The sequence below is a fragment of the Gorilla gorilla genome, chromosome 1 (assembly GCF_029281585.2).
Source record: "Gorilla gorilla gorilla isolate KB3781 chromosome 1, NHGRI_mGorGor1-v2.1_pri, whole genome shotgun sequence".
NCBI classification, from domain to species: Eukaryota; Metazoa; Chordata; class Mammalia; order Primates; family Hominidae; genus Gorilla; species Gorilla gorilla.
In genome coordinates, this window is record NC_073224.2 from 16,435,469 (window position 1) to 16,463,311 (window position 27,843).

The 27,843-nt window shown below is 47.8% G+C and overlaps 3 protein-coding genes across 3 annotated transcripts; 1 reads left to right on the forward strand and 2 right to left on the reverse strand.

The window, feature by feature from the left end:
• Positions 1-237: 237 nt before the first annotated feature.
• H2AC25 (H2A clustered histone 25) lies at positions 238-1,076 on the reverse strand. Its single transcript, XM_004028549.3, has one exon. The coding sequence runs from the start codon at positions 1,074-1,076 to the stop codon at positions 684-686; it is 393 nt and encodes a 130-aa protein (XP_004028598.1). The 3' UTR covers positions 238-683.
• Positions 1,077-1,388: 312 nt separating this feature from the next.
• On the forward strand, positions 1,389-4,170 carry LOC101132256 (histone H2B type 3-B). The gene has a single exon (XM_055380305.1). It carries the CDS (start codon positions 1,389-1,391, stop codon positions 1,767-1,769), a length of 381 nt encoding a protein of 126 aa, XP_055236280.1. The 3' UTR covers positions 1,770-4,170.
• Positions 4,171-6,887: 2,717 nt separating this feature from the next.
• Positions 6,888-8,014, reverse strand: LOC101132614 (histone H2B type 3-B-like). Its single transcript, XM_004028551.3, has one exon. The coding sequence runs from the start codon at positions 7,864-7,866 to the stop codon at positions 7,486-7,488; it is 381 nt and encodes a 126-aa protein (XP_004028600.1). The 5' UTR covers positions 7,867-8,014; the 3' UTR covers positions 6,888-7,485.
• Between the last annotated feature and the right edge of the window lie 19,829 nt (positions 8,015-27,843).

A 27,843-nucleotide genomic window follows, 5' to 3' on the forward strand; every position in this document is an offset into this window, starting at 1 on the left:
AACAAACTAAATTCCTTTAAATAATTATCCTATTCCAAATTAAGTCTTCTTAAAAGGTTTACACCTTTCAGCATCTACTAATCTGGTTCCTTTTAAGTACTGAACCTTTCCTCATGACCTTTAGAATTCCCAGCCAAATAAATTAAATTTTAACACTGGTGGAGCTCACATTGTTAAAACTTAGCAATTTAAATAGAAATCCATAGACTTACTCTTCAGAATTAAAGTGCAAACTACTTAGAGATCATAAATACTTTTAATATCAGATAAATCATTAAGAAATTGCATTCTGTACTTGATGACCACACGGGAACCTTGCCAGAGTCAAGAGAACTTGTCACTAGTAATTATGAAGACACCTTTACGGTGAGCGTTATTAAAACCCTACTAGAGGTTTTGGGTGGGACTCAAGAGCAAGGGGTGGCCACCTGTGGACGAGGGTTCCCTGTTGTTAACAGAACACGTTGCCCACCTCGCGAGTATGCAGCCCAATCAGTCCCCAGGGTCTCGGTTCCCGTTGCGCCCTTCCCCATGGCCACTGCGCTCATTCATGAGCCTAGGGTGATCAGGCGTCCGGCCTATAAAGAACTGTAGGATCAGTGCGGCTCTTTTCTCGAGATGGTGGGTGGCTCTGAAAAGAGCCTTTATGTCCATCAAAGGGGCCCCGGGGGCGGCGGGCGGCCTCACTTGCCCTTGGCCTTGTGGTGGCTCTCCGTCTTCTTGGGCAGCAGTACGGCCTGGATGTTGGGCAGGACGCCACCCTGCGCGATGGTCACGCGGCCCAGCAGCTTGTTGAGCTCCTCGTCGTTGCGGATGGCCAGCTGCAGGTGGCGCGGGATGATGCGCGTCTTCTTGTTGTCGCGCGCCGCGTTGCCGGCAAGCTCCAGGATCTCGGCAGTCAGGTACTCCAGCACCGCGGCCAGATAGACCGGGGCGCCGGCGCCCACGCGCTCCGAATAGTTGCCCTTGCGGAGCAACCGGTGCACGCGGCCCACGGGGAACTGCAGCCCCGCGCGCGACGAGCGTGACTTAGCCTTGGCGCGCGCCTTGCCGCCCTGCTTACCACGACCGGACATTTCCGAGTCAAGAGAAAAAGACAACAGCAACAGAAAAGCGAGACTGAAAACAAGAGGGCGGTGAAGGCCAGCGAGCCCTTATGTATGGTACAGAGGTAGGCTAGACCGCGGCGTTCGATTGGATGGCTATGGTAGCCAATCAGAAAAAGAACCTGGCACTCCTAATTTGCGTATTTCTTTCCCAGCGACGACGTAGAACAACGTTTGATCCAATCAGAAGTGAGCAAATCCTGAGCCTTCATTTGAATACAAAACGTACAAATAGAGTTACTCCGAGCGCCGCGCGTTTCTGTTTGGAGAGACTCAGCCATCATGCCAGACCCGTCCAAATCGGCTCCTGCGCCCAAGAAGGGTTCTAAAAAGGCTGTCACCAAGGCACAGAAGAAGGACGGCAAGAAGCGCAAGCGCGGCCGCAAGGAGAGCTATTCTATCTACGTGTACAAGGTGCTGAAGCAGGTGCACCCCGACACCGGCATCTCGTCCAAGGCCATGGGCATCATGAACTCCTTCGTCAATGACATCTTCGAGCGCATCGCCAGCGAGGCCTCCCGCCTGGCGCACTACAACAAGCGCTCCACCATCACGTCCCGCGAAGTGCAGACGGCCGTGCGCCTGCTGCTGCCTGGCGAGCTGGCCAAGCACGCCGTGTCCGAGGGCACCAAGGCTGTCACCAAGTACACCAGCTCCAAGTGAGGCGTTCCCCGGCGTCCTGAACCCAAAGGCTCTTTTCAGAGCCACCCACACGATCGAGAAAGGGTTTCGAACACGGTGAAGAGTTATGTAACCTAATATGTCTCCATGCACCCTAGCGGTTGCCGGGTGCGGCCGAATCTGAGCCGTGTGTGTGTGTGTGTGTGTGTGTGTGTGTGTGTGTGTGTGTGTGCGCGCGCGCGCGCCGGCACAGAACGAGAAAAACTGCTCGTTACAGAAATCGGGGTAGAAACTGCTCAGGTGATGTAGCTCAGTAATGTTGGGAGGCGATCAAGGACCCCCTCTCCACCCCCTCCCTCCGCGCAGAGCTGTTAATTCACGACGAGATTTCTTTTTTTTTTCTTTTTTCTCGAAGGAGTCTCGCTCTGTCTCTAGGCTGGAGTGCAGTGGCGCAATCTCGGCTCACTGCAACCTCCGCCTCCTGGGTTCAAGCGATTCTTGTGCCTCAGCCTTACGAGTAGCTGGGATTACAGGCACGCGCCACCACGCCCGGCTAATTTTTTGTATTTTTAGAAGAGACGGGGTTTCACCATGTTGGCCAGGATAGTCTCGATCTCCTGACCTGGTGATCCATCCGCCTCTGCCTTCCAAAGTGCTGGGATTACAGGCGTGAACCACCGCACCCGGCCCCAAATGTCTTTTATAAGCAAGTGGTGCATTCCTGGATGTTGAGCGCTTGCGCCCGGTTCAGGACCGGGTCCAAATGAGGTTGGCGTGCGCCGTGCAGGTGAGGAGTGCGGGTCACCTCCCCCAAAAAGACCCTGTGCCAACCTCCCCAACCCTACCCGCCCCCCATGGGCGACGCCAGACGTGGCGCAAGACCACGGGCTCTGAGGCCATGGGTGTTGTCACTTTCCCCTGGCGGTGGTGCCTGTCTCTGCATTTGCTTAAGACTTTTCCATCCCTGCCTGGACCAGACAGACATGTTTAGATTTAAGCAATGAACATTCCGGGAGGATATTTTCCTGGCAGGATACCGCGATGGCAGGATGTTTGATACCGAATCGAAGCACGGCGTCAAAGCAGCGTCCTGCGCGGGGGAGCCGGATGTAATAAGCGACCCTAGCTGCCGGTAACTTTAACCCTTATGGGAGTGGGGGTGGGGGAAGGGGTTAATTTAGGAGGAAAAGAATTCCCTTTTTCTGAGCAAATGTATCTGCCTCCCTCTTCAGCCACATTATTTTCTGCGAGGCGTTAGCAACGCAGAATTCCTTTCCTACCCCCTCCAAATTCACAGCATTTATTTGGGGAGTGCCATTTTGGCGCAGGAAAGCTCTTTGGCACGAAGAGTTTTCGCTTTGGAAAGGGCATCGTTTACGTTTTCATGACTTGGCTTTTCTTCTTTAGAAAAAGAAGATTTCCAGTAATTGCTTCCTTAAACCGTTGTGAAAATTCGAAGTACTGAGCGTTTGTGTCACCATTTCCAGCAGGGAATAAAAATTCAATAAAGTTAAATGAGAAATAATTTTTTTTTTTTGAGACGGAGACTTGCTCTGTCGCCCAGGCTGGAGTGCAATGGCGCGATCTCTGCTCACTGCAACATCGGCCTCCCGGGTTCAAGCGATTCTCTTGCCTCAGCCTCCCGAGTAGCTGGGACTACAGGTGTGCGCCACCCACGCCCAGCTATTTTTTTTTAACTTTTAGTAGAGACGGGGTTTCACCATGTTGGCCAGGATGGTCTCGATCTCTTGACCTCGTGATCCACCCTCCTCGGCCTCCCAAAGTGCTGGGATTACAGGCGTGAGCCACTTCTCCAGGCTGAGAAATAATTTTTTAATAAAATTCAATGAAAAATATTTTCCCCCCAAGTCATTTCTCCAAAGGGAACCCGTCGCGTGCCTGGGATGGGGAAAGAAAGGTCACCGTGAACATCCCCGACCAAAACGGCTTTGTCCCCTACTCCCCACCTTTTTTTTCCTGCGTGGTTCCTCTGCAAGAATCTTTGAGAACCTCGCATGTTTTAAAGCTATCTAAAATATTTTTATTTTCAATTAAAATAGTTGCAAAGATACAAATACCAACGTGGAACTTTTTAAAAATCAAAACTCTCACATCAGTCTCAAGGTGCCTTTTGGAATATCAATATGATAGTATAATCAATTCATAAAATACATGACCAAATTTTTCTTTGTCAATGCGATGTTTCAGATGATTTTTTCCTCCTGAATGCCTATTTCCATTCTCCATTTGCCTTACAATTTCACCCTACCATAATATATCTATTGTATGTTTAATAGTGTTTTGTCTATTATTGTTCTCTGCAAAAAAGTCTACACTGAAATTTAAGCATACCTCTGGGTAGTCTCTCACTGTTAACAAAAATCATCTCGACAGTACACAATTGTTCAAAACATAAATAATTTGATGTTATCAAACAGATAAACTTTTAGTGAAACTGACTTTTAATGAGCTGGATGGTGCACCCACTCTCTTCTCTCCTCTCCTTTCCGCCTCAGTGACTGCACACATGCAGTGTTCATATTGTTACAGTGTTAGCACAGCATGGGATCATTTCCATATGGTTACAATGCTAGCAGTGCACGGGGTCATTTCCATTCTGTTTTGTTTTGATATATGCTCCAAAAAAAATTTACAAAAAACACACAGGAATGACAATTTTGTCATAGGCACTTTATTCAATTCTTTGCATCCCTAGTTATAATCCAAATATTAAACAGTGATCCATCATCAAAAGTAAGTGGGACTTGTCAACACCCTTAGTAGTTTCAAGAAATATAGGATTTGTATGAAAAGCTGTTGAATCCAGTCCTCTCCACTATGAAACAGGTGCCCAATGACTGGAACATCCAAGCCCTCGGCCTCCTACCAGCATGGATTGGAAGTCAATACCTTAAACATTAGCAGCTGTGAAACTACTCTCAAAGACCCATATAGTTCTCCACCTTAATGAACTTAAAACATAGGTTTAATAAAGTGAAACCAGTCTCCAGTAGAGAGAGTGAATGATTGTGTTAGCACAAGGCAACAACACTGGTTAGTGCCAGAGATCAAATCAAGGCACAAGATGAACATTTCATGACATTTTCCAAGTGTAATTCTCTAAGAAGGCATTTTGTGATGGATAATGTCAAACGTCAGTCAATTCATGTCTCAGTCCTTCTGATTCCCCTGGCACAAACTTGAAGTAGAAACAGGCTGTCTTTTCCTGCTACATTAGCACCCCCAGGCCCAGAATGAATGGGATTTGTCCGTCTCTCCTAGGACAGGGATCTGTTAAGGGAGAGGCAAAGAAGGTAAAACAGGATCCTTGCTACTAAGATTTTATAATGGAGAAAATTCAGAGCAATCGTGTCCAGAACCCATTTCTCTAATTATAGTGTTACAACAGAGAAAGAAAAATGTTAATGATAAATGAAGGGAGTGCACATCAAATATGTGAGAATCCACGGAGACTAAGGGAATTAGGACTCACTCAACAAAATGGAAGTGTTTTCTGGGTTGGAGAGGCATGCCAAGATTCTTAAGCTAAGCCAAATTTTTAAACTAAGGTTCATCTCACCTATCTGAGGTGGGTGAGTGACAATCACTGAAATACATGTCAGATTGTATGCCTACAAAATCCCTCCAGACTGGCATACAATCTGACATGTATTTAAGAGATCGCCCCTCACCCATCTCAGATGGAAATTTCAAGTCAGATTTGCTAATTATTATGCAGTAAATAAAATAATTTGGAAGGAATCATCTCCAATTAAAGCAACTTTGATTAAAAAGCAAAAAATAACAAATGTTGGTGAGAACGCAGGGAAAGGGGATGCTTGTACACTGCTGGTAAGAATGTAAATCAGTACAGCCACTATAGAGACAAATATGGGCATTCTTTAAAAAACTAAAAACAGACTTACTATATGATCCAGCAACCCCATTGCTGGGTATATACCCAAAAGAAAGGAAATCAGTATATCAAAGAGATGTCTGCGGTCTCATGTTCATTGCAGCACTATTTATAATAGCCAAGATAGAAAGTCAACCTTAGTGCCCATCAGTAGATATATGGATAAAGAATATGTGGTACATTTACACATTCGAATACTATTTGGCCATTAAAAAAATGAAATCCCGTCATTAGCAACATGGATGGAACTGGAGGACATTATGTTAAGTAAAACAAATCAGGCACAGAAAGACAAATACTGCATGATCTCACTCATACGTGGGAGCTAAGAACATGCATCTCATGGAGGTAGAAAGTTGATTGCTGGTTACCAGAAGCTGGGAAGAGTGGTGGGGAAAGGAGGAGATGAAGTTGATTAATGGGTACAAAAATACACTTAGAAGAAATGGTAACATCTAGTATTGGTTAGAAAAGTAGGGTGACTGTAGTTAACAATAATTAGTTGTATTGCTGGAGGAGAGGAATTGGAATGATCTCGACCTAAAGAGGGTATGAATATGATGACGGATGTCCCAGTTGCCCTGGTTTGATTGTTAAGCCTATGCGTATATCAAAATATCTGTACCCCCCAAATATGTACAACTATTACGTACTACTAATAAAAAAGCATATTGCTCTGAAAAAGTGCTCTAAAAAATAAAGCCTATTTACAAAAAGAATTTGGAGGAAAGAAAACTCCCTTTAAGAAGAAACTAACCCAAGAAAATGGATATACTTTATGAGGCCAGAGAGGTTAAATGTTGATAAATGCGTGGCTGTCATTGTGTTGGGAGTGTGCAGTGGGAACTGAGCCTGGGTAGAGTGCATCTTCTACCAGTGGAAACTGAGCCTGGAAACCGAATTCTAATTCCAGGCAACGTTTCTGCTTAGAGGGTGGGTGGCTCTCAGGTATTCGTGGTTGGGGTGTCACCGGTATGGGGTATTTTTAGGGGGAGGACAGCCTGGGCCCCAGTCAGGCCTGCATGCCTTAGTTTTTAATGTGTCATCCAGAGATCATACTTATTTTTCCTATGATTTCCTGGAATTTTTTTAAAAAGCACTATATTTGCATTATTCAAAATAATCTTTCACTGTGTATTATGCGTACACACACACACACACACACACACACACACACACACATTTTTGGGGTAAAATACGAGAATCCCTTAACTGGGGAAATTTTAGCTGAGTGATAAGGAGATCTGTGAGCCTGCTGTTTTGATGTTTCAAGCAGGAAGGCGTGGCATAAAGAGCTGCTTAGGCGCAACGCTGCTGAAATGGTTTTGGCTAGAAGCTCACAGTGTCTAGTTGTGGCTAAGGAGGGAGGAAAGGGGCGGGAGAAGGACGGACCCAAGCGCCTCCGCCCAGACGGCGCGATAACCCCCTCACCTCCCACCCCGGACCTCAGTGAGCACGTCCTCCAGTCTCAGCCGCCAGGAGGCACTGGGGGCGGGGACGTGGCACAAGATCTTCCTGGAGGTGACCCACGCTCCTCGCGCGCAGGGCGTACGCCACACACAGATCTTTGGATGGGATCCGTGGCGCAATCGCCTGTACTGCCCCCTCTCTGACTTTGCCTGTGGCCAACACAAGACGGACGCAGCCTTTCTAAGGGAAATATGCCGTTACAAACAAGAAGCCTAATTTTATCTCTAAGACTTGCGCCCCCACGGCTCAGTCTACTTTCCCTCATTACTCCAATTGAATCACAGGTCACAACCAGACCAGGTGGCACGCTCCTTTTGGAGCTTGGAGGTGGCTCTGAAAAGAGCCTTTGGGTTCGGGGCGCCGGGACGCGCCTCACTTGGAGCTGGTGTACTTGGTGACAGCCTTAGTGCCCTCGGACACGGCGTGCTTGGCCAGCTCGCCAGGCAGCAGCAGGCGCACGGCCGTCTGCACTTCGCGGGACGTGATGGTGGAGCGCTTGTTGTAGTGCGCCAGGCGGGAGGCCTCGCTGGCGATGCGCTCGAAGATGTCATTGACGAAGGAGTTCATGATGCCCATGGCCTTGGACGAGATGCCGGTGTCGGGGTGCACCTGCTTCAGCACCTTGTATACGTAGATAGAATAGGTCTCCTTGCGGCCGCGCTTGCGCTTCTTGCCGTCCTTCTTCTGCGCCTTGGTAATGGCCTTCTTGGAGCCCTTTTTAGAAGCCGGAGCCGCCCGCGATGGGTCCGGCATGGCGAGGTGACAAGAGCGCCTAGACGAACGCGGATGCGGGGCGGGCAGGGCTATTTGCCATCTTTATATTCAAATTAAGGCTCCAAATTTGTAGTGTCTGATTGGACGGCCTGACGCCGCGGCCGCCACTGGGAGGAATTTCTGTAAATAGCAGAGTCCGGTTCTTCTTTCCTATTGGACGGCGGTCCAACCAATCCCAAGGCATATCCGCCGCGCGCCGGAGCTCAGGTTGCGCATCTTTGTTCAAAGCCTTTGTTTTAAACCTGGAGATTTTTGTGTCCGCAGCGGATCTGGAGGTAGCTAAAGAGAAACTGAAGAACGGTTGCAACCCCAAATTGAGGTCTTCTCTGGCTGTGAGGCACATACATGGGGGCATTTTTTTTTTCTGAGGCCCACAGCTAGGGAGGGGTAGTTAGTGCTTATTTAGAAGGGGAGGTGGCGGTGGGAATGGCAGTTTGCGACGACCTTAACCCTTCGTTTCTTGTCCTTCCCTCCATTCCTCCAAAGATCAAAGAGATGCATTCTTCTCAGAATTCAATTGTAAATCCAAACGGTTCGTTAGGAAATACAGAAAATAGTACAGAAAACATGCTAAGGTACTTCAATTGGAATTGTCATGAGGCAGAGTTTTAACTGGAGAAAGAAGTTGAATGGGTTTCAAATGAAACTTAGTCTTTCCTATTGTTTTTAAGATCTCCCCAAACCCCTTCGAAGTGACAGCCGTAATGCAAAGGGATTGCTATGGGCGATCTCATTTGTTTCCCGGTATCCCCGAGAGCTGGGTACTGTGATTGCTCTAACTCCGTCAGAGCGCAGGCTTATAGAAGGCACTGTCTCCGAGCTGCGCCCCTCTCCCCGCCATTCTATTAATTCCCAATGAAGAAACGTAAGGTGTTGTGTATTTCAGCTTCAACTGAAGAGCTGGTTAAAAAAGCAGAATCTCAGGCCCACTCCTATCTGATTGAGTTAGAATTTGCATTTTAAATAGACTTGTGTGCACTTGACGATTTGAGAAGCCCTAGTCCGGAGGTCATTTATCTGCCCTAGCTGGGGCAGATAATTTACCTCTCCACACCTCCATACACTCATCTGTGAAATAAGGCTGCCAGTGCCCGCCTGATAGCGTTGCTGAGCATTAATGAGTGTGAAGCAGCGGGCAGGGTGCCCAGCATCTATTTTGTGCTTAATTCCTGTTAGCGCCTTTCCTTCTTAGGACTGATCCAGCCATAAGCAGCTTGGGCTACCTCAGCAGAGCCTGCTCTATGCTCCGGGAAGATCCATCACGTAAATATGTAGCACAAACCTTTCTCTCCCACTAGCATGCTGACTAAGCTTAACTCACAGGGAAGGATGTGGCTTTCATGTCTGAGGCTCCAGAGCACAGAGTGTGGCACCAGCAGGGGCCCAGTCAGTATCTGCTTGTGAATAAGCCTGTGAGCTGAGGCAGTACCCTCTACATTCAAGTCTGTCCTCTGAGGTCTTCTGGGCATCTTGAGACTGTGGGTTCCCTGAGTGGCTTTGGGCATACCCAGCATTAAGCACTTTATCTGTTTCCTTTTGAAATATGTGGTTGATTTAACAAGCATTTCTAGAGTGCTCACTAAGAGCTGGCTAGGTAAGCACTTAATAAATACTTGATTCAATTTAGTTCTCAAACAGCCCTTTGACAAAGATTCTCTGCTTGGCCAAACTCTGGTCAGGCTCCAGCACCTCCTCCTGGGTCCATCTGTGCACTTTCTTGTGAAATCCAGTTTTAGGAAGGGCCCCGCTAAGTCAGTTTAACTAGAACCCCTGATTCTGAATATCTGATCGCCCTCTGTGCTATCTGATGGGGTTCCTCATCCTCTATCCCCAGGTGATATCTGATCACCCTGCCTGCCTCCAGCAAGAGCCATGTGAGGTTGGTTTACCCAGAATCCCCCTCACCCCGATGTCTTCTTCTTCTTCTTTTTGAGATGGAATCTTGCTCTGTTGCCCAGTAGCACAATCTCAGTTCACTGCAACGTCCACCTCCCGGGTTCAAATGATTTTCCTGCCTCAGCCTCCTGAGTAGCTGGGATTACAGGCATGCATGACCATGCCAGGCTAAGTTTTGTATTTTTAGTGGAGACAGGGTTTTGCCATATTGGCCAGGCTGGTCTCAAACTGCTGACCTCAAGTGATCCACCCTCCTCAGCCTCCCAAAGTGTTAGGATTACAGGCATGAGCCACCGTACTCGGCCCTGATGTCTCCTCTTAATACTGTTCTATCCACTAATCTACCCTACTCCTGTCTATAAATTTCCACTTGTCAGTGCAGTACTCAGAATTGAGCCCAATCTCTCTACCCTGCTGCAGAATCCCACTGCAATGGTCCTAATCCTACTCCACCGTCCTGAATGAAGCCTTCCTCACCATGGTTTAACAAGTGTTAATATATGTACATATATAGCACTGCTTGCCTTGGTCCTGCCAGCCCAGTGAGATGCTGGTCTTCCCACCAGGTTCTTACTAAGGCTTCCTGGCTTCCTACTGGTGTGGAAAGGTTTGAAACAAAACTTGGAGTGGGACAGGAGGTGGGCATTCTAAGGACTTTGGGTAAGAATATGTCTTTCAGGTACTAAGATTTAGGGTTTGCTCTGCCCACCATATGGTGGCTGCTTGGTGGTGTCAGAAAATCAGTCCTGGTTCTCATGGGTGGTGATTGCTAGGGACTCAATGTCTGTGTTCCCTCCAAATTTCTAGGTTGAAAACCCCCATCCCCAGGGTGATGGTGTTAGAAGGTGGGGCCTTTGGGGGATGATTATGTCATGAGGGTGGAGTGGCATGGTAGGATTCATGCCCTTATAAGAAGAGACACAAGACAGCTTGCTTTTCTCTTTCTCTCTGCTGCAGGGCCCAAGGAAAAACTTTCCTATTGCCCTCTGAAGGTGCACTAAAAATCAGCTGACAAAAGACAGATTAAAAGAGAAAAGGCATACACATTTATTTGATCATAGTTTAGTGTGACACAAAAGCCTTCAGAATGAATACAGAAGAAGCTGTCTATTTTAATGCTTAGGTTCAACAAAATATGGACTGCTATGTAGAAATAGGATTGGGCATGATCTACTGCTAATACACTGAGTGGGGACATCCAGCAAGCCCTGTCTGTCTAGATTCTTCTTGGCCTCTCTGCGTGGCATTCCTTCCTCTTGGGTATGAGACAAGACCCTCTGTGGAATGGGAGTCTTATGACCTACAACCAGACAAGGTGGCCCAGAGAATTTATGGTCAGCATTTGCACAGAAAGGCAGGAGTTAGAGTAATATTTTTAGGATTTGTGTCTGGCTCTGGGGAAAAGGGGTTGCGGTTTTTATGACCTGCCTTGGGGAAGAGGTATTCTAGTTTCTATGGCCAGTCTGGGGGAGAATGGGACTGAGACAGGAAGGCAGGAGATCAGAGAAAGTTTTTTGCTTCTGAGGTCTTCATTTTAGGATATCGCTTTCTAGCACCATGTGAGGACACAGGGAGAAGATGGCTAGGTGCAAACCAGTAAGAGTGACCTCACAAAACCCAACCCTGCTGACACCCTGATCTCAGACTACTAGCCTTGGATAATCAGCACTCTTTGGGGGAAAATAACGACACAAAATGTATGTGTTATGTAACTGTAATGTGCAGTTTGTATTAAATGTCTTTCGTGTGTGTGTGTGTGTGTTTTTTTTTTTTTGAGACAGGGTCTTGCTCTGTTGCCCAGGCCAGAGTGCAGTGGTGTGATTCATAGCTCACTGCAGCCTCAAACTCCTGGGTTCAAGCAATCCTCCTATCTCAGTCTCCCAAGTAGCTGGGACTAGAGGTGCGTGCCACCATGCCTGGCTAATTTTTTTTTTTTTTTTGTAGAGACAGGGTTTTTCTATGTTTCCCACACAGGTCTCTTTTCCCCCAAAGACTTTGATAAATTTCTGTTGTTTAAGTCTCCCCTTCTGTAGCATTTTGTTAGAACAGCCTGAGCCAATTGAAACAGTGTCTTGGATCAAGACCAACATGATGTATTGGCAGACGGACACTATGGAGTAAACTTGAAGCTTTCCTCATGTGAAGAAAAGAAGGAAAAAAGAAGAGAGGGAAGGAAGGAAAAGAAAGAAAGAAGGAAGTAAAGAAAGAAGAGGGACAGTTGGGGAGACGGAGGGAGGGAAGGACAGGGAAAGAGAAAGAAAAAAGAAAAAGAAAGAAACAGTGGCCTCTAGCTTAGTGACCAGGTTTAGATGATTAAGAAAAATAATAAACACCTCCCCCCTGCCCCCCGCACTTCTTTAATCGTTCTAGAGTACAGTACTTGGGCTGGAAGCCAGTCCACAAATGTGTTGAATGAATAACTGAATGCATGAAATCAGTCCATCTTTACACCTTAGATTTTTTGTGCAGCTCTAGATGACGTATGCTTCTCTACTAGGATAAGGGCTTCCTGCAGTGAGCGCTTTCCCCACCAGCCAAGAAGCCAGGTCCCTTTAAGTCTTACAAACAAGCATTTTACACAGGTGCAGCACGGTAGCTCAGGCCTGTAATCCTAGCACTTTGAGAGACCCAAGCAGGAGGATCCCTTGAGTCCAGGAGTTTGAGACCAGCCTAGCAAACATAGCGAGACCCCTGTCTCTATTTTTGTAAGCATTTAATAAAATTGCACGTTGCAATGGCAAATACACATGCTCCATCCAGACCCCACCGGTAGAGTTGGATCTGTGTGAGGGACAGCACCCTGCAGATACAGAGAGGACAGGCTTCCAGGCTTCTCAAGGACTAGAGGGAACCTTGTGGGATTTAAAGCGGAGGAACTGGGGGTGGCTGAAATGACAGGGTGTGCTGTGGAGTTCTGCAGGGAACATTGGGGCCTCCCGTAATGCTTGCAGGATTGCAAAGAAGGAAAAAAGGGTTTGGGCAGCCTTGCGCTTCTCAGGGCTTCCCGTTGACATCCTATGGACAAAGGCCTTCCTGCCACAGCCAAGGCGCGTTTCCATCAGGGGCGACTCCTGGGGCGCCTGAGAGCAACCTCCTCCCGGCGCGCCCCCACCCTGCTTAAAGGCACTGGGTTGCGCCGGGCCAGCACCTGGGGGCTCCCCAGCCCAGCGCTCGGAGCACCGGGGACAAAGGCCGGTGCCCCCGGGGACCTGACGCCCAAGAGGGCAGCCCCTCTGACCAAGTCGAGGAGGCACACCGGCTGATTCCCAGCGCCCACGTCCGCAGGAGCAGCTTTTGTGCTCATTTCCATTGCATTTCAGCACTTAGAAAAGAGCTGCAAATGCCAGCGACAGGTGGTGTGGATGCAGAAGCAAAGCAGGAGCATGAAAGCCAATCAGTGAAACAGAGGCAGGCCCGGGCGAGGGCACCAGCCTGGGAACCCGAGGCGTGCTCCCTGAGCAGCGGGTTTGGGGTAACCTGAACGGCGGCCTTTGGTGGCCCTGTCCACCCAGCGAAGCAGCTCCTGCCCTACAGTAGCTTTTGGCGAAAAGCTCTTCAAGGCCAGTGATCTCCCTTCCCCAAGCTAATATTATACCACAGATTTCTCTTCTTACGTACTGCAATTAAATATCTTACGGGCTGCTGACTGCGAAGCTGGTGGCTTCAAGCAGCATTTGGAGAAGATATGGAAACCGGCAACGTACCTATCACAAGACATAAGGGAATTTTATGTAATAAATAATAAATAATAAATATTTATTATTTAACCAGGAGAGGTGGTTTCCACCAGGGAAGGGAGAGCCGGGGAGTGTGCGGGGAGGGGTGCCCTACGGTGGGCTAGGAGGGGTGCAGGGGGAGTGCAGGAGGAGGTGGGCAAGTGGGGGATACCGGGGTGGGGCGGGTTGGGAGGGGAGGGGCTCTCAGATGGGAGACAAGAGGTATGCGGGGAGGGACGCTGGGAGGAAGTGGGGTGGGGGAGGGTGGCGGGGAGGGGAGCAGAAGTTGGGGGAGGGGCTCCGGGGGATGGGTGGGGAGGGGAGCTGGACTGATCCCCGATTTACCCTGAGGAACACGCAAGCCGGCCTCCTCCACCCTGTAAACCCCGAAGCAGCCTCATCCCTGTGCCACACGGGTGTCGGGAAATCTTGGTGACATGCAAAGATTGGGGAGAAAACATTAAGGCGCAAACGTGCATGAAATACAACAAATTCCAAACTCAGAAATAAAACCGAGGGTCGCAGAGAGGCAGCGGAATGAAGGGTGGCTTTGGAAAGCTCGAGAAGGCGCATCAGCCAATTGGTTTGTGGTGTGAGGCGGGTGAGAATGAATTTAGAACCAACTGGATACTGCACCCCTCAGTATTGGGGCGTCACAGCACCGCGGCACCCCTGCGCTGCGTACCCATCTTCCCCGGCACCCCTGCAGCCCCGGCATCCCAACACTCCTGCACTCTGGTGCCGGGGCTTCCCTCTATCCCTGGCACCCCTGTGAACTCAGCACCACACCATTTGACAACTCTGCTCCCGGCACCCCTGCACTTCTGCACTCGGGTACCACTGCACCCCTGCATTCATATCCTCTGCCCCCACACCCCTGTAACCCCAGCACCCCCAGCATCCCTGCAACTGGTGACCCCTATAATCCCAGCAGCACCCCATCTGACACCCTTGCGTCCGGCACCCCAGCACTGCGGTACCCTGGCATCCGTGAAGCAGAGCACCCTGGCGCCGCATGCCCTGAGCCTGGGCTGCCCCTTCGCGCAGGAACCCAAGACGGAACCCACTCGCGTTGCGCCCGAGGAGGTGCGAGGCTGGTCCGCCAGACCCGCCCAGCACGTCACCAACACACCTAAGGAAGCCGGCTCCGGTGCCGCCTCCGTGGGGCGCGGGCTGGAGATGAAGGTCCAAGTCTCTGGACTGCGCAGAAACGCTTTTCCCAGAACCTCCCAAGACATTAACTAGGTGAAGTGGGTTATTTTCCCGAGTGCATTTGACGCTTCTTTCCCAGGCCGGGATGGGAAAATGGGCTGGCCACCGGGTCCCTGTCCATCTGTGTCCTCCAAAGGAGGCTGGAGGATCACTTGAGGCCAGGAGTTCAAAACCAGCTTGGGTGACACGACATAGCGAGACCTCGTCTCTACAAAAAAATTTAAAAAGTTAACGGGCTTGGTGGCCTGCGCCTATCGTCCCCCAGCTACTTGGGAGGATGAGGCGGGGCGATCACTTGAGCTTGGGAGTAGGGGGCTGCAGTGAGCTGTGATCGTGCCATTGCAGTCCAGCGTAGGTGACAAAGCAAGATACTGCCTCCAAAAAGAAAAAAAAAAAAAGCTAACCTGAGTTTAGACTGGACTCCCCAGCCAAGTCTTCTAGTCTTGTTTTGTAGCCTCAGATTCTGCACCCTGCTGTCTTCTTAAGTCAGCCCTAGGGGGCATTTTGTTCCAGTGGAAGACCAGAACATGCCTCCTGCAAGATGAGGGATTGTTGGGCTCAGGGCAATGGAGAAGAAAGTATACAGGAGAGCTCACTGCCCTCCCTCTGGGTGGCTAAAAGCAGGACATGGATTTACAGAAGGCATCCAGCCCCCACCCCACTTCACCAGGGAGAAGGGAGGTTAGCACTGAAGACAACTTTGCACCTTTATTGACTGGAGATGCTACCAGGGGATCTGCATTAGCAAGGGCTACTAACTAGACTTCATGTGTCCTTTACGTGCCTTTCTCCACGTTGCTGTTCCTAGAGACCCAAAGTTCATCTCTCTTATCTTGTCACTTCTCTGCAGATTTACTGTTCTTTGTTGAAGATACCATAAAAGCGGGAATTCAAAGCCACCTCTTTGAGGACTACCCATTCTCTGGGGGCCACGCACGTATCTAGGAAAGGTAGCTGCTAGTAAGCTGCTATTTGTGCCTCTTGCTAATGTGTCTTTTATAACAGGGGTCAGTTTCAACTAAGAATTGATGGGGTGGAAGGTATTTTCCCCCTACATGATGTCATTAATGTGCTGGACCATCAAATAAATTCTAACACGTAATCAAAAAATTCTTCCTTCCAGAAAAGCAAGAAACTCCTATACTTTCTCTAGCAGGAGGGCTGTGGCCTGTTTGGTTTGCTATTTAAACCGTTTATCTACCCTGTGCCTACACCTGCATGGGTTCTCAACTGTACAGCTGACCCTTGAGCAACCAGAGTTTGAGCTTCGAGGGTTACTGATACACAGCTTTTCTCCAGCCTTTGCTACCCCTATCCCTGAGACAGTGAGATGAAGCCCTCCTCTCCCTCCTCCTCCTCTGCAGCCTCTCAGTGTGAAGACCACGAGGATGACCTTTATGATGATTCACTTCCTTTTCATGAATAGTAACTACATGTTCTCTTTCTTAGGACTTTCTTAATACCATTTTCTTTCCTCTAGCTTACCGTATTGTAAGGACACAGTATGTAATATATAGAACATACAAAATTTGCTTTAATCGACTGCTTATGTTATTGGTAAGGCTTCCAACAGTAGCCTATTAGTAGTTAAGTTTTGGGGGAGTCAAATTATACGTGAAGGCCAGGCACCATGGCTCACGCCTGTAATCCCAACGTTTTGGGAGGCCAAAGTGGGAGGATTGCTTGAGGCCAGGAGTTTGAGACCAGCCTGGGCAACATAGCAAGATCACATCTGCACAAAAAATAAAAAATACAAAATTTACCTGGCCATGGTGGCTCATGCCTGTGGTTCCAGCTATTTGAGAGACTGAGGCGGGAAGACTGCTTGGGCTCAGGAGTTCGAGGCTGCAGTGAGCTGTGATTACACTCCAGTATGGGCGACAGAGTGAGATCCCAACTCAAAAAAAAGTTATACTTGGATTTTCAACTGGACAGGGGTCAGCACCCTTAACCCACGCTGCCTTGTCCAAGGGAGAGCTGTGCATGCAATTACACAAGTGCTTTCTGAATGCTTTTCCCTCCTGTTCTTCCTGTCTAGCTTCTAACACCACCCTGTCCCCACCTGTACTAACAACTTCCCTAAATTCCTCCTTATGGGCTATACAATTTTTGGGGAGAGGGTTTCCCAAAATGTGGTTCTGATATCCACACACCTATCTAACATTTCTTACTTTACATCCTCAGGGGGCTGGTCTCGAACTCCTGACCTCAAGTGATCCTCCTGCCTTGGCCTCCCAAAGTCCTGGGACTACAGGTGTGAGCCACCGTGTCCGGCCCCCAGTGAGATTTAGAGATTTAAAAACACTCCTCAGAGGCTCCAGCCTCAAGCTGAATCTTCTACAAAACTGAACTCACCTTCTCACCCCAGCTCTCCACTCCAAGGGACGCACACCACATAGAAACCCTGGTGGTGTCATCTCACTCTTCTCCATTTCTAGTCAATGGCCACACTTCTCTCCCTAGCTCAGCACCATGGTGCTGCTCACACACGGGCAGGCATTCTAGATGAGTCCCCCACCTGGCCTAGGAACCTCCTCCCTGGCACTTGGTCTCCCTCCAACCAGTTCATGTTTCTGCACTGGGGCACTGAGAAATTCCAGCACCTGGTCACATCTCTATTGTGTAAGCCCTCATTATGTACATGGTCCCTGGATGCCCCACCCACAATCCTAATCCTGCAGCCCAGCCAGGACTCCCTGCCATCTCTTCTTCTGGGCCTCCTCTCACTTTTTAAAAATAGAATTAAAGGCCGGGCAAGGTGGCTCACACCTGTAATCCCAGCACTTTGGGAGGCTGAGGTGGGTGGATCACGAGGTCAGGAGATCGAGACCATCCTGGCTAACACGATGAAATCCCGTCTCTGCTAAAAAATACAAAAAATTAGCTGGGCATGGTGGTGGGCACCTGTAGTCCCAACTACTCGGGAGGCTGAGGCAGGAGAATGGTGTGAGCCCAGGAGCTTGCAGTGAGCTGAGATCGTGCCACTGCCCTCCAGACTGGGAGAGAGAGCTAGACTCCATCTCAAAAAAAATAAAAATAAAAATAAAAATAAAAAATAAATAAAAAAAATTACTCAGGTACAGTGAGGCCAACAGATCAGGAGACAAACACCATTGAAAAGATAGTTTATTACTCACAGTTCCCAAGAGGAGGGGTTTGCTATTGCTAAGCCTTCAATGCCACGAGGGATAGCGCCAGGGTCAGTTAAGAGGCAGATGGAGGGAGGGAAAGTGTGGGCAGGAGCCTTTACTGTGGCTTTCACTGGAAGGAGCAGGCAAGGCAGACCAGGCTAGCTCACAATGGCTGGTTTGAATAAGCCTAGCAGGCTCTGGGCGCCTAACCTTGGGGTGCTTTGGGCCACACACCAAGAAAGCAATTCTATAGATTCCCCAGTGGACACCAGCTGGGTGTCCTCCAATGCAATGCAATTCCGACAGCAGAAAAATGCAAATGGGAAATTTTTAAAAGAGTCTTCAGTTTTGGCAGGTTGGCAATATGTGTAGGTATTAACCTGAGGTGCTCCTTTTAGTCTCCTTTTATATAAGACACAGGGGCTGGACTGTGCCATTCAAAGACATCTCTCAATTTCAACACTTTGTGATCCCCCTCACCCTTTTTCCCTTTACACATAGAAAATTTGGAGTGCCAACCAAAATAACAGAGAGAGACGATAGTGGCCTGGAGTGTGACAGCTCCATAGATGAGTGGTTGGGGCTGTGGGCTCTGGGTTGGTGAGTTTGTATATGAAATGCACAATCCCAGTAATTTTTTTTTCTAGCTGTAAATTTTTTTTTTCTAGCTATAAAATTGTCCCTGGGAGAAGCTGTCCCTCCATGGCCAGTGAGGCCCTGGATGTCAAAGCCTCTGAAAATATAGAAAATCAAAGGCATGGTTACTACACTTGCATTCCTCTATCCTGCCAGGAATGCTGTTTGCTCTTTTTGGGGCTCAGAAACTGATACCCCAGCGCTTTGACATGCTGAACTGAATAAGAAGCCTCCAGGTCTCTCTGACCTTCCCCTCCTTCCTGTCTCCCAATCTTCTGTCTCTCCCAAAGCACTGGATGAAGCTGTTCTCTGAAATTCCCCTATCTGCCTGAAGTGCAGACCTGCTGCAGCAGAAAACAATGGCCTCCGATCCCTTCCCTGAGTTTCAAACGGCTGAACTCTCATCACAGGAATGAGGACTGAAGTCGGTCAACATGCCTGGACAGACCTTTTTTTCTAGCTGTAAATATTTTTTTTAGCTATAAAATTGGCCCTGGTAGAAGCCGTCTTTGTCACAAACCAACAGACTGTCCCAGACCATTGTATGTTCTTCAAGCCCATTGAATTTCCCCCAAAAATATTTACTATCCCCCTAAAATAATGCACACTTCCTTATCTCCCTTTCCCCTAAGAGGAGAATAAAGGCCTCTGCACCCCATTGCATGGTGGGGTAACCACCCTGTGATTCTCCCCATGCATGTTAATAGATGTGTAAGCCTTTCTTCCTAGCAATCTGCCTTCTGTCAGCTGATTTTATAACAAAACTTCAGAAGATAAAGGGGAAGTTTTCCCTTGGCTCCTAAGCTGTCCACCCTGTTGATCAGAAGCAGGGCAATGCTGATAACACACCAGTAACGTCCTGATCCTTGATGCTCCTGCCCCGCAACTTTCTAGGTCTGTGCAGTTAGCCCACATCTTTTTTTTCTTTCTCTCTCTTTTTTTTTTTTTAGACGGAGTTTAGCTCTTGTTGCCCAGGCTGGAGAGCAATGGCACGATCTCGGCTCACCGCAACCTCTGCCTCCCAGGTTCTCCTGCCTCAGCCTCCCGAGTAGCTGGGATTACAGGTGTGTGCCACCACACCTGGCTAATTTTGTATTTTTAGTAGAGATGGGGTTTCTCCATGTTGGTCAGGCTTGTCTCGAACTCCCGACTTCAGGTGATCTGCCTGCCTCGGCCTCCCAAAGTGCTGGGATTACAGGCGTGAGCCACCGCACCCGGCTAGCCCACATCTTATGATGTCCCATGTCTAGAGAGAGGGCTGTCGTCAACAATGATCTCAGATGCACACAAACCCTCAGTCAGTGCAAGAATCCAAGTATCCCCAGAGGGCCAGCAAGTCCAGTTCAAACAGGAGCTGGGAGGAAACCTGGCTGGTGCTCACCTGCTTGTTGGGGTAGGGGGCTGTTATAAAGTGAATTATGTCCCTTGAAATTCACAGGTTGAAGTCCTACCCCCAGGACCTCAGAATGTGGCTGTGTTTGGAGACAGAGCCATTAAAGAGGAAATAAAGGTAAATGAGTTCCTTGGGGTGGGCCCTACTCCCATAGGTCTGTTGTCCTCATAAGAAGGGATTAGGGCACAGACTCACAAGGAGGGATGGCCCTATGAGGACCGGGGAGGAGACTGCATCTACAGGCTCAGGAGAGATGCCTCAGGGGGAAATGACCTTGTTCACACCTTGATCTCGGACTCCAGCCTCCAGCACCATGAGAAAGTAAACTTCTGTTGTTTATGGCACCCAGTCTCTCTGCTGCAGTGTTATGGTGATGTGAACCCTAAAAATCTGAGACAGGTCTCACTTAATTTAGAAAGTTTATTTTGCCAAGGTTGAGGACATGTGCGTGACACAGCCTCAGGAAGTCCTGCCAACACGCGCCCAAGGTGGTTGGGGCACAGCTTGGTTTTATACATTTTAGGGAGACATGAGACATCAATTAATATATTAAGAAGTACATTAGCTCCATCCCAAAAGGCGGAGACAGCTCAAAACAAGGCCGCCCCACCCACACTGTACTGGGGGCTTCCAGGTCACAAGTAGATGAGAGAGACAGACGGTTGCATTCTTTTGAGTGTCTGATAAGTCTTTCCCAAGAGGCAATCAGAATATGCAGCTATCTCTGTGAGCAGAGGGATGACTGAATAGCATGTGAGGTAGATTTGACCTGAGAGGTTCCCAGCCTGAAGGGGTCCAACTATCTTCCTTTCACAGCGGCCTGAACCAATTGAGACAGGGAGGTTGCAAGTTTTAGATGGAAGAAACCACAGAGCTGTAACTTATGTCTGAAGGGTGTGCAAGACAAGCAAGGCCCTTTTGTGCTCTAGTCCGTATTTTTGTCAACATCCCGGTTCAAGCTGGGAACCAAGTGATAGGATCTGAACAGAGATTATCATTCATTCACTTCAGGGCCCTGGGAGAGAAAACCAAATTTGCTTGGGTCAGGATTATGGAATTGCTTTATATATAGTGAATCAAAGGCTTAGAATAATAATAATGCCTATTATTATTATTACTTTCAGTTTAGAAATATCTTAGCTTCTAGGCCAGGCATGGTGGCTCATGCCTGTAGTCCCAGCACTTTAGAAGGCTGAGGTGGGAGGATCCCTTGAGCCCAGGAGTTTGAGACAAGCCTGGGCAACATGGTGAAACCTTTTCTCTACAAAAAATTTTAAAACTTAGCCAGGCTTGATGGCACACACCTGTAGTCTCTGCTACTTGGGAGATTGAGGTGGGAAGATTGCTTGAGCCAGGGAGGTGGAGGCTGCAGTGAGCCCCCATTGCGCCATTGAACTCTAGCCTGGGCAACAGAGCAAGAGCAAAGCCCTGTCTCAAAATAATAATAATAATAATAATAATAATAATAATAATTTAAAAAGCATTATGTCTCTAAATTTGTTGTAATTTTGTCTTTTGATAGGCATAAGGATTAGATTGAACTAAAGGACACTGAGAATGCATCTCTTAAGTAAGTAAATAAAATAGAAATACCTTAGGTATTTGAACTCTGAAAATTTAAGACAGGTCTCAGTTAATTTAGAAAGTTTATTTTGCCAAGGTTGAGGACAGGCACCCGTGACACGGCCTCAGGAAGTCCTGACGACAAGTGCTCAAGGTGGTCAGGGCACAGCTTGGTTTTATGCATTTTAGGGAGACATGAGACATCAGTCAATATATGTAAGTACATTGGTTCAGTCTGGAAAGGCAGGAAAACCTGAAGCAAAGGCAGAAAGATTCAAAGTGGGGAGGGGCCTTCCTGGTCACAAATAGGTGAAACACAAACAGTTGCATTCTTTTGAGTTTCTGATTTGCCTTTCCAAAGGAGGCAATCAGATATGCATCTATTTCAGTGAGCAGAGGGGTGACTTTAAATAGAATGGGAGGCAGGTTGGCCCTAAGCAGTTCCCAGCTTGACTTTTCTCTTTAGCCAAGTGACTTTGGGGCCCCAAGATTTATTTTCCTTTCACAGGTATATTTAGATATTTAGAATCCTAATTTTTTGAGCAATTTTGACATCTGAAATATTGAAAAGATTACCATCACAATTGCATTTAAAATGAAATATTGAGTAATTGGTTTTGACATGAGTTTTTAAGTTGAAAGGTTTAAAAATTATGCAAAGGCTATCCATAATATTGGATAATACAGTTAGCTTAATATTCGCCATCTTTAAGTGTAGCAGTTAATTTTGTGAACGTTATCTCTGCCTGCGTGGAGGGTTGCAGTGAGAGAGGCCAGGGCTCCTGGATGTTGAGGTATCGATGGTAGCCCAGCCCACCCATGCTGTCTCTGGCCCTGCAGGTGACGACAGTCCCTCATTTTTGTCTGTGGTGGTGATGGCATTTGTGCAAGGCTGTGGTTTTTTTTTTTTTTTTTTTTTCTTTTTTAATCAGGCCCCTTCGTCATTTCCTTCCTTTTCTCCCTTGGCCCCTAGCTGGTGTGTGGCTCTGGGCTTGGGCCCCGCTCGAATGCATCCTCTTTCTCTGGCCGGAGCTGGTCCAGCCCATGATGGGAGGTCTGACCACTGGGTCCTCAGGCCCTTCCCTGGTCATGATAATGGCATCAGCGCCTGGCCCAACACCCACCCTGGATATCTGGAGGAGGGGAGCTCTGATTTGCTGGGCTGGAGTGGCTGTCAATGGAAGCCCGACCTGGCCATTTGGCCTTGAGGAGACAATTGCCTGGGGCTGTAGGGGGACCACCCAGGAGGAAGGGGACGGAGGAAGAAGTGTGTGTCCTGGGACATCCCCAGGCTCCCAGGGCTCACACTGCCTGACAGTATCAGGCTGCACTTGCAGTCTCAGGAGCCACAGGCCACCCTCCTCCACTGTCATTTACAGCCATCTGCAGTTAGGTCCTGTCACCCGCAACCTAACGCTCCTGACACATCAAAGCAGCACACAGAGGCTTGTGGGAGTTGATGCCATCAGCCCACTTGTAATGTGTCCTCGATTTGAGAACCATGTTGGATAAGGTTGTGGTCATCAGTGGGCACTCATTTTAGTGAGGCAAGGGTGGGATTGCCTAAATGCATGTGAGATTGAAGAGCCAAGAAGACATTTTGAATTGTATTTATTTATTTGACTGTGGTTGAAACATGCAGCATGAGTTGTGCCCTCCAAACAGATCTGGTGTAGGTACAGAACTGCTCAGGTATCATTTATTGCATGCTACTCTACTCAGGCACAAGGCTCTAGTTAAAAAGCATACATCTCAGCTCAGAGTCCACCTTTATCACCAGCCTGTGTGGGCCCCCTCTTATGTACACACACACACACACACACACACACACACACACACACACACACACTCCCAAGTACCTTGCCTGTTAAACCCATTTTCCTTGCTTAAAGGAAAGGGGTTTCCATCCCCTGCAACTCAAGACATACAGGAAAAATCAATGGACATGTTTTTTTCCAACTCTCCACTCAACATGACCCTTCTGCCACCAGATGTTGGCAGGAGTGTTTTCCCACACACCAAGCAAGCAACTCTGCAGATTCCCAGTGGACACCAGCTGGGCGTCCTCCAGTGCAATTCTAACAGCAGAACAATGTAGACAGAAATGTTTAAAAAGAGACTTTATTTTCAGCAGGTTGGAGTGTGTGTGTGTGTGTGTGTGTGTGTGTGTTAACATGCTTAGTCTCCTTTAGTAAGACACAGGGACTGGACTGAACCATCTGGAAGACATCTCTCCATTTTGACACTTTATGATTCCCCCCTACCTGTTTTTCACTTACACATAGAAAATTTGGTGTCAACTGAAATAAACCGAGACAAGCTCTCTAAAAGAAATTTATTTGGGAATAAAGCATTGCAATGGGAATACGTGTGCCATAGTAAAAAGTAAGTGCGTATTCAGAGAGGTAAAGGAAGACAAAGGTTTTTAAAGGAAAAAAATAAGAAGAATTACATAATTGTTTTGAAATAATTATCTGTGGTTAGAAATATCACTAACAAGGGTGACACCAGTCCGAAGTTAAACATGAGGTTACTGGGGAGATGTCCTTGCAAATGTCTTTTTTGTGTACCCTGGCGATGTCCTCTGAGCAAGGCTGTGGTTTTTGTAGTCTCTTTTTTTTTTAAATCAGGCATGCAAGCCCGACAATCTTCTCTTCAGGACTTCTCCAATCCTATTGGTCAGGGTTTTGTGAACATTCGTGACTCCATTTCTATTCTGACAATTTTCTCAGGCAGAAGAGCAGAGTGACTTCATACCACGTAGGAAGTTGTGTTTCTTAGTTGTATTTCTGCCTTTTAGGAGCAATGAAAATGAATTACTTCAGATTCCTTTTTCCCTGTGCCGGACATGAGATTTCCCAAGTCATATCTTCCTATCCAAACATCCTTGCATCTCCCATATTTCTTTTAAATACACAGCTTATGGCCTCTTCAACATTCGTTTTTGTACACTCTGATTTGTGAGACTACAATTTTAAACAGGGTAACCCGCAATGCCATAAAATACATACAACAAAAGACACATCAAATATACAAGGTAAATGTGGGATTAAAATTTCCTGTAATTAAGGCTGGGTGTGGTGGCTCTCAACTGTAATCCCAGCACTTTGGTAGGCTGAGGCGGGTGGATCACATGAGGTCACCGGTTCAAGACTAGCCTGGCCAACATGGTGAAACCCCATCTCTACTAAAAATACAAAAATTATCCGGGTGTGGTAGTGTGTGCCTATAGTCCCAGTTACCAGGGAGGCTGAGGCAGGAGAATTGCTTGAGCCCGGGAGGCGGAGGTTGCAGTGAGCCGAGATCATGCTACTGTACTCCAGCCTGTGTGACAGAGTAAGACGTTCTCAAAAATTTCCTATAATTAGAATCGTTTACCTCTCTTCTAGTCATCCATTTTTTGGTTGTTTCTGTTGCCTTACAAAAAAAAAAAAAAAAAGACTGGCCAGGAGTGGTGGCTCACGCCTGTAATCCCAACACTTTGGGAGGCCAAGGCAGGTGCATCACCTGAGGTCAGGAGTCTAAGACCAGCCTGATCAACAAGGTGAAACCCTGTCTCTACTAAAAATACAAAAATTAGCTGGGCGTGGTGGCAGGCGCCTTTAGTCCTAGCTACTTGGGAGGCTGAGACAAGAGAATTGCTTGAGCCCAGAAGGCAGAAGTTGCAGTGAGCTGAGATTGTGCCACTGCACCCCAGCCTGGGGGGACAGAGTGAGACTCTATCTCACAAAAAAAAAAAAAAAAAAAAAAAAGACTTCATCGCACTCTTAGAGAAAATATTCACATGCTTTTGTGGTTGCCAGTGAAATCCCCAAACATTTTACATTAATCAGTTGAAAATATTATCCTGAGAAGATGATGGTTCAGCATCCAGCACCGTTTTGTGGCGGAACAGCGTCTTATTCAGTTCTTTGATGCCAATGTGATGGGAATTCAAGAGCCCAGAGACATCCAAGACTCGTCAATGTTCTTCTGTCTTTGTGGAATCTATGAGATGTCATGCTGAGAAAAAACAAACAAACAAACAAAAAACCCACTGCCCACTTTGATCCTGTCTCTGATCAGAAAGTGAAAGCCTTCAATTTTCCAAACAGCTCAAGAGGCAGATGAGGGAGGAGGAGTACTCTTTCCCCACCCAACTGAGTGCTCAAACGGCATCAGGCTCAGTCTCTAATCTGGAGGGTAGAGAGGAGGGAGGCTGGACAGAGAAGTGCCAGGAGGCTCAGAAAACAAGACCCAAAATGAGGACATCCTAAGCAGCCTCAGAAGCAAAAAGTTTTCTCTGACCTTCTCTGGCCCTCTGTCTCTAGCCCCTCATTCTCCCCTGTCTGGCCATAGAAACTAGAATCCCTCTTCCTCAAGGTGAGTCATAGAAACCAGAACCCAAAGCCAGCCATAACACTTAAAAAATATGACTCTAATTTTCTTTTGGCCTTTCTGTGTAAAACCCAGCCATGAAGAAATGATCTGACCTACCTTGTTAGACTGTAGATCTTAAGACCCTCACTCCAGAGAGGGTCCTGGATGGAAGGAAGGAAGGAAGGAAGGAAGACTGCTCAGAGAGGCCACAAGAATCTAGACAGACAGGCCTGGCTGGGTGTCCCCACTTAGGCTCTTCTCATTAGATCCGACCCTATTTGCTCAATTCTATTTCTGCATGGCTGTCCATAACTTGCGGAACCTAAGCATAAAAATGGATGATTTCCCTCATATCTTGGCCAGGCATGGTGGCTCACGCCTCTAATCCCAGAACTTTGGGAGGCCGAAGTGGGCGGATCACAAGGTCAGGAGATCGAGACCATCCTGGCTAACACGGTGAAACCCCGTCTCTACTAAAAATACAAAAACTTAGTCGGGCGGTATGGCACGTGCCTGTAGTCCAGCTACTTGGGAGGCTGAGGCAGGAGAATCGCTTGAACCCGGGAGGCGGAGGTTGCAGCGAGCCGAGATCGCGCCACTGCACTCCAGCCTGGGTGACAGAGCAAGACTCCGTCTCAAAAAAAAAAAAAAAAGGACAATTTCCCCCATATCTTTAGGTTTGTATAGACACAGTAAATAAATGTGTCTGCCTTTTCTCCAATTGATCTGCCTTTTGCAATTTTTCTTTCTTTCTTTTTTGTTTTTTTGAGACAGAGTCTGGCTCTGTCACCCAGGCTGGAGTGCAGTGACACTATGTCAGCTCACTGTAGCCTCCGTCTCCTGGGTTCAAGCGATTCTCCTGCCTCAGCCTCCCAAGTAGCTGGGACTACAGGCATGCAGCACCATGCCCGGCTAATTTTTGTATTTTCAGTAGAGATGGGGTTTCACCGTGTTGGCCAGGATGGTCTCCATCTCCTGGCCTTGTGATCTGCCAGCCTCGGCCTCCCAAAGTGCTGGGATTACAGGCGTGAGCCACCGCGACCAGCCTTTTGCAATTTTTCATCAAAATTTGAGAGGACCAAGGGTTCCCCTTGGCACCTACACCAGCCACCCTGTCTTGGGAAGTGGGGATGCTGGCACCACACAATGTGGATTCTGCTGGTGGTAAGGGAGAGAGGCTTTCAGGCAACAATCTTTGCCAGTGTCTACTTCCAAAAGTCTCTAATGCACACATGTGCAAGTTCATGGCTGCTACCATTTGCTAAGCCATGCCCCCAGTATTGGACCTTCGTTTTTTTTTTTTTCTCCAAAATGAATAGTGATATGACATACATTTCTCTTTCTTTCTTTCTTCTCTCTCTTTCTTCCTCTCCCTTCCTCCCTCCCTCTCTTTCCTTCCTTCTTTTTCTTTTTCTCCTTCCTTCCTTCCCTTTCTTTCCTTCCTTTCTTCTTTCTCTCTTTTCCCTTTCTTCCTTCCTTCCTCCCTCCCTCCACTCCTTCCTTCTCTCCCCCACCCCCCACCCCCACCTCTCTCCCTCTCTTTCTTTTTTTTAAGACAAGGTCTTAAAAAATTCTCCCATTTCCCAGGCTGGAGTGCAGTGGCATGATCACGGCTCACTACAGGCTCAATCTCCTGTGCTCGGGTGATCCTCCCACCTCAGCCTCCCAAGTAGTTGGGTCCACAGGTGCGTGCCACCACGCCCAGCTAAATTTTAAAAATTTTCTGTACAGACAGGTTCTTGCCATGTTCCCCAGGCTGGTGTTGAACTACTGGGCTCAAGCTATCCACTCACCTCAGCCTCCCAAAGTGCTGGGATTACAGGCATGAGCCACCTCTCCCAGCCACATTTCTAAACAAAACAAAACAGCCCAATTTTTTACAACCCAATTTTTATTATTTTCATTTCCTGTTATTTTTATAGCTTGTTTTCTAAGAAAAGGAATTCCAATCAGAAAATCCTTAATTGATACTGCTGCGTGGATTACAAGAAGCAGTATTCACAGAATCAAGTGTTTTTTTTTTTTTGTTTTTTTGAAATGGAGTTTCACT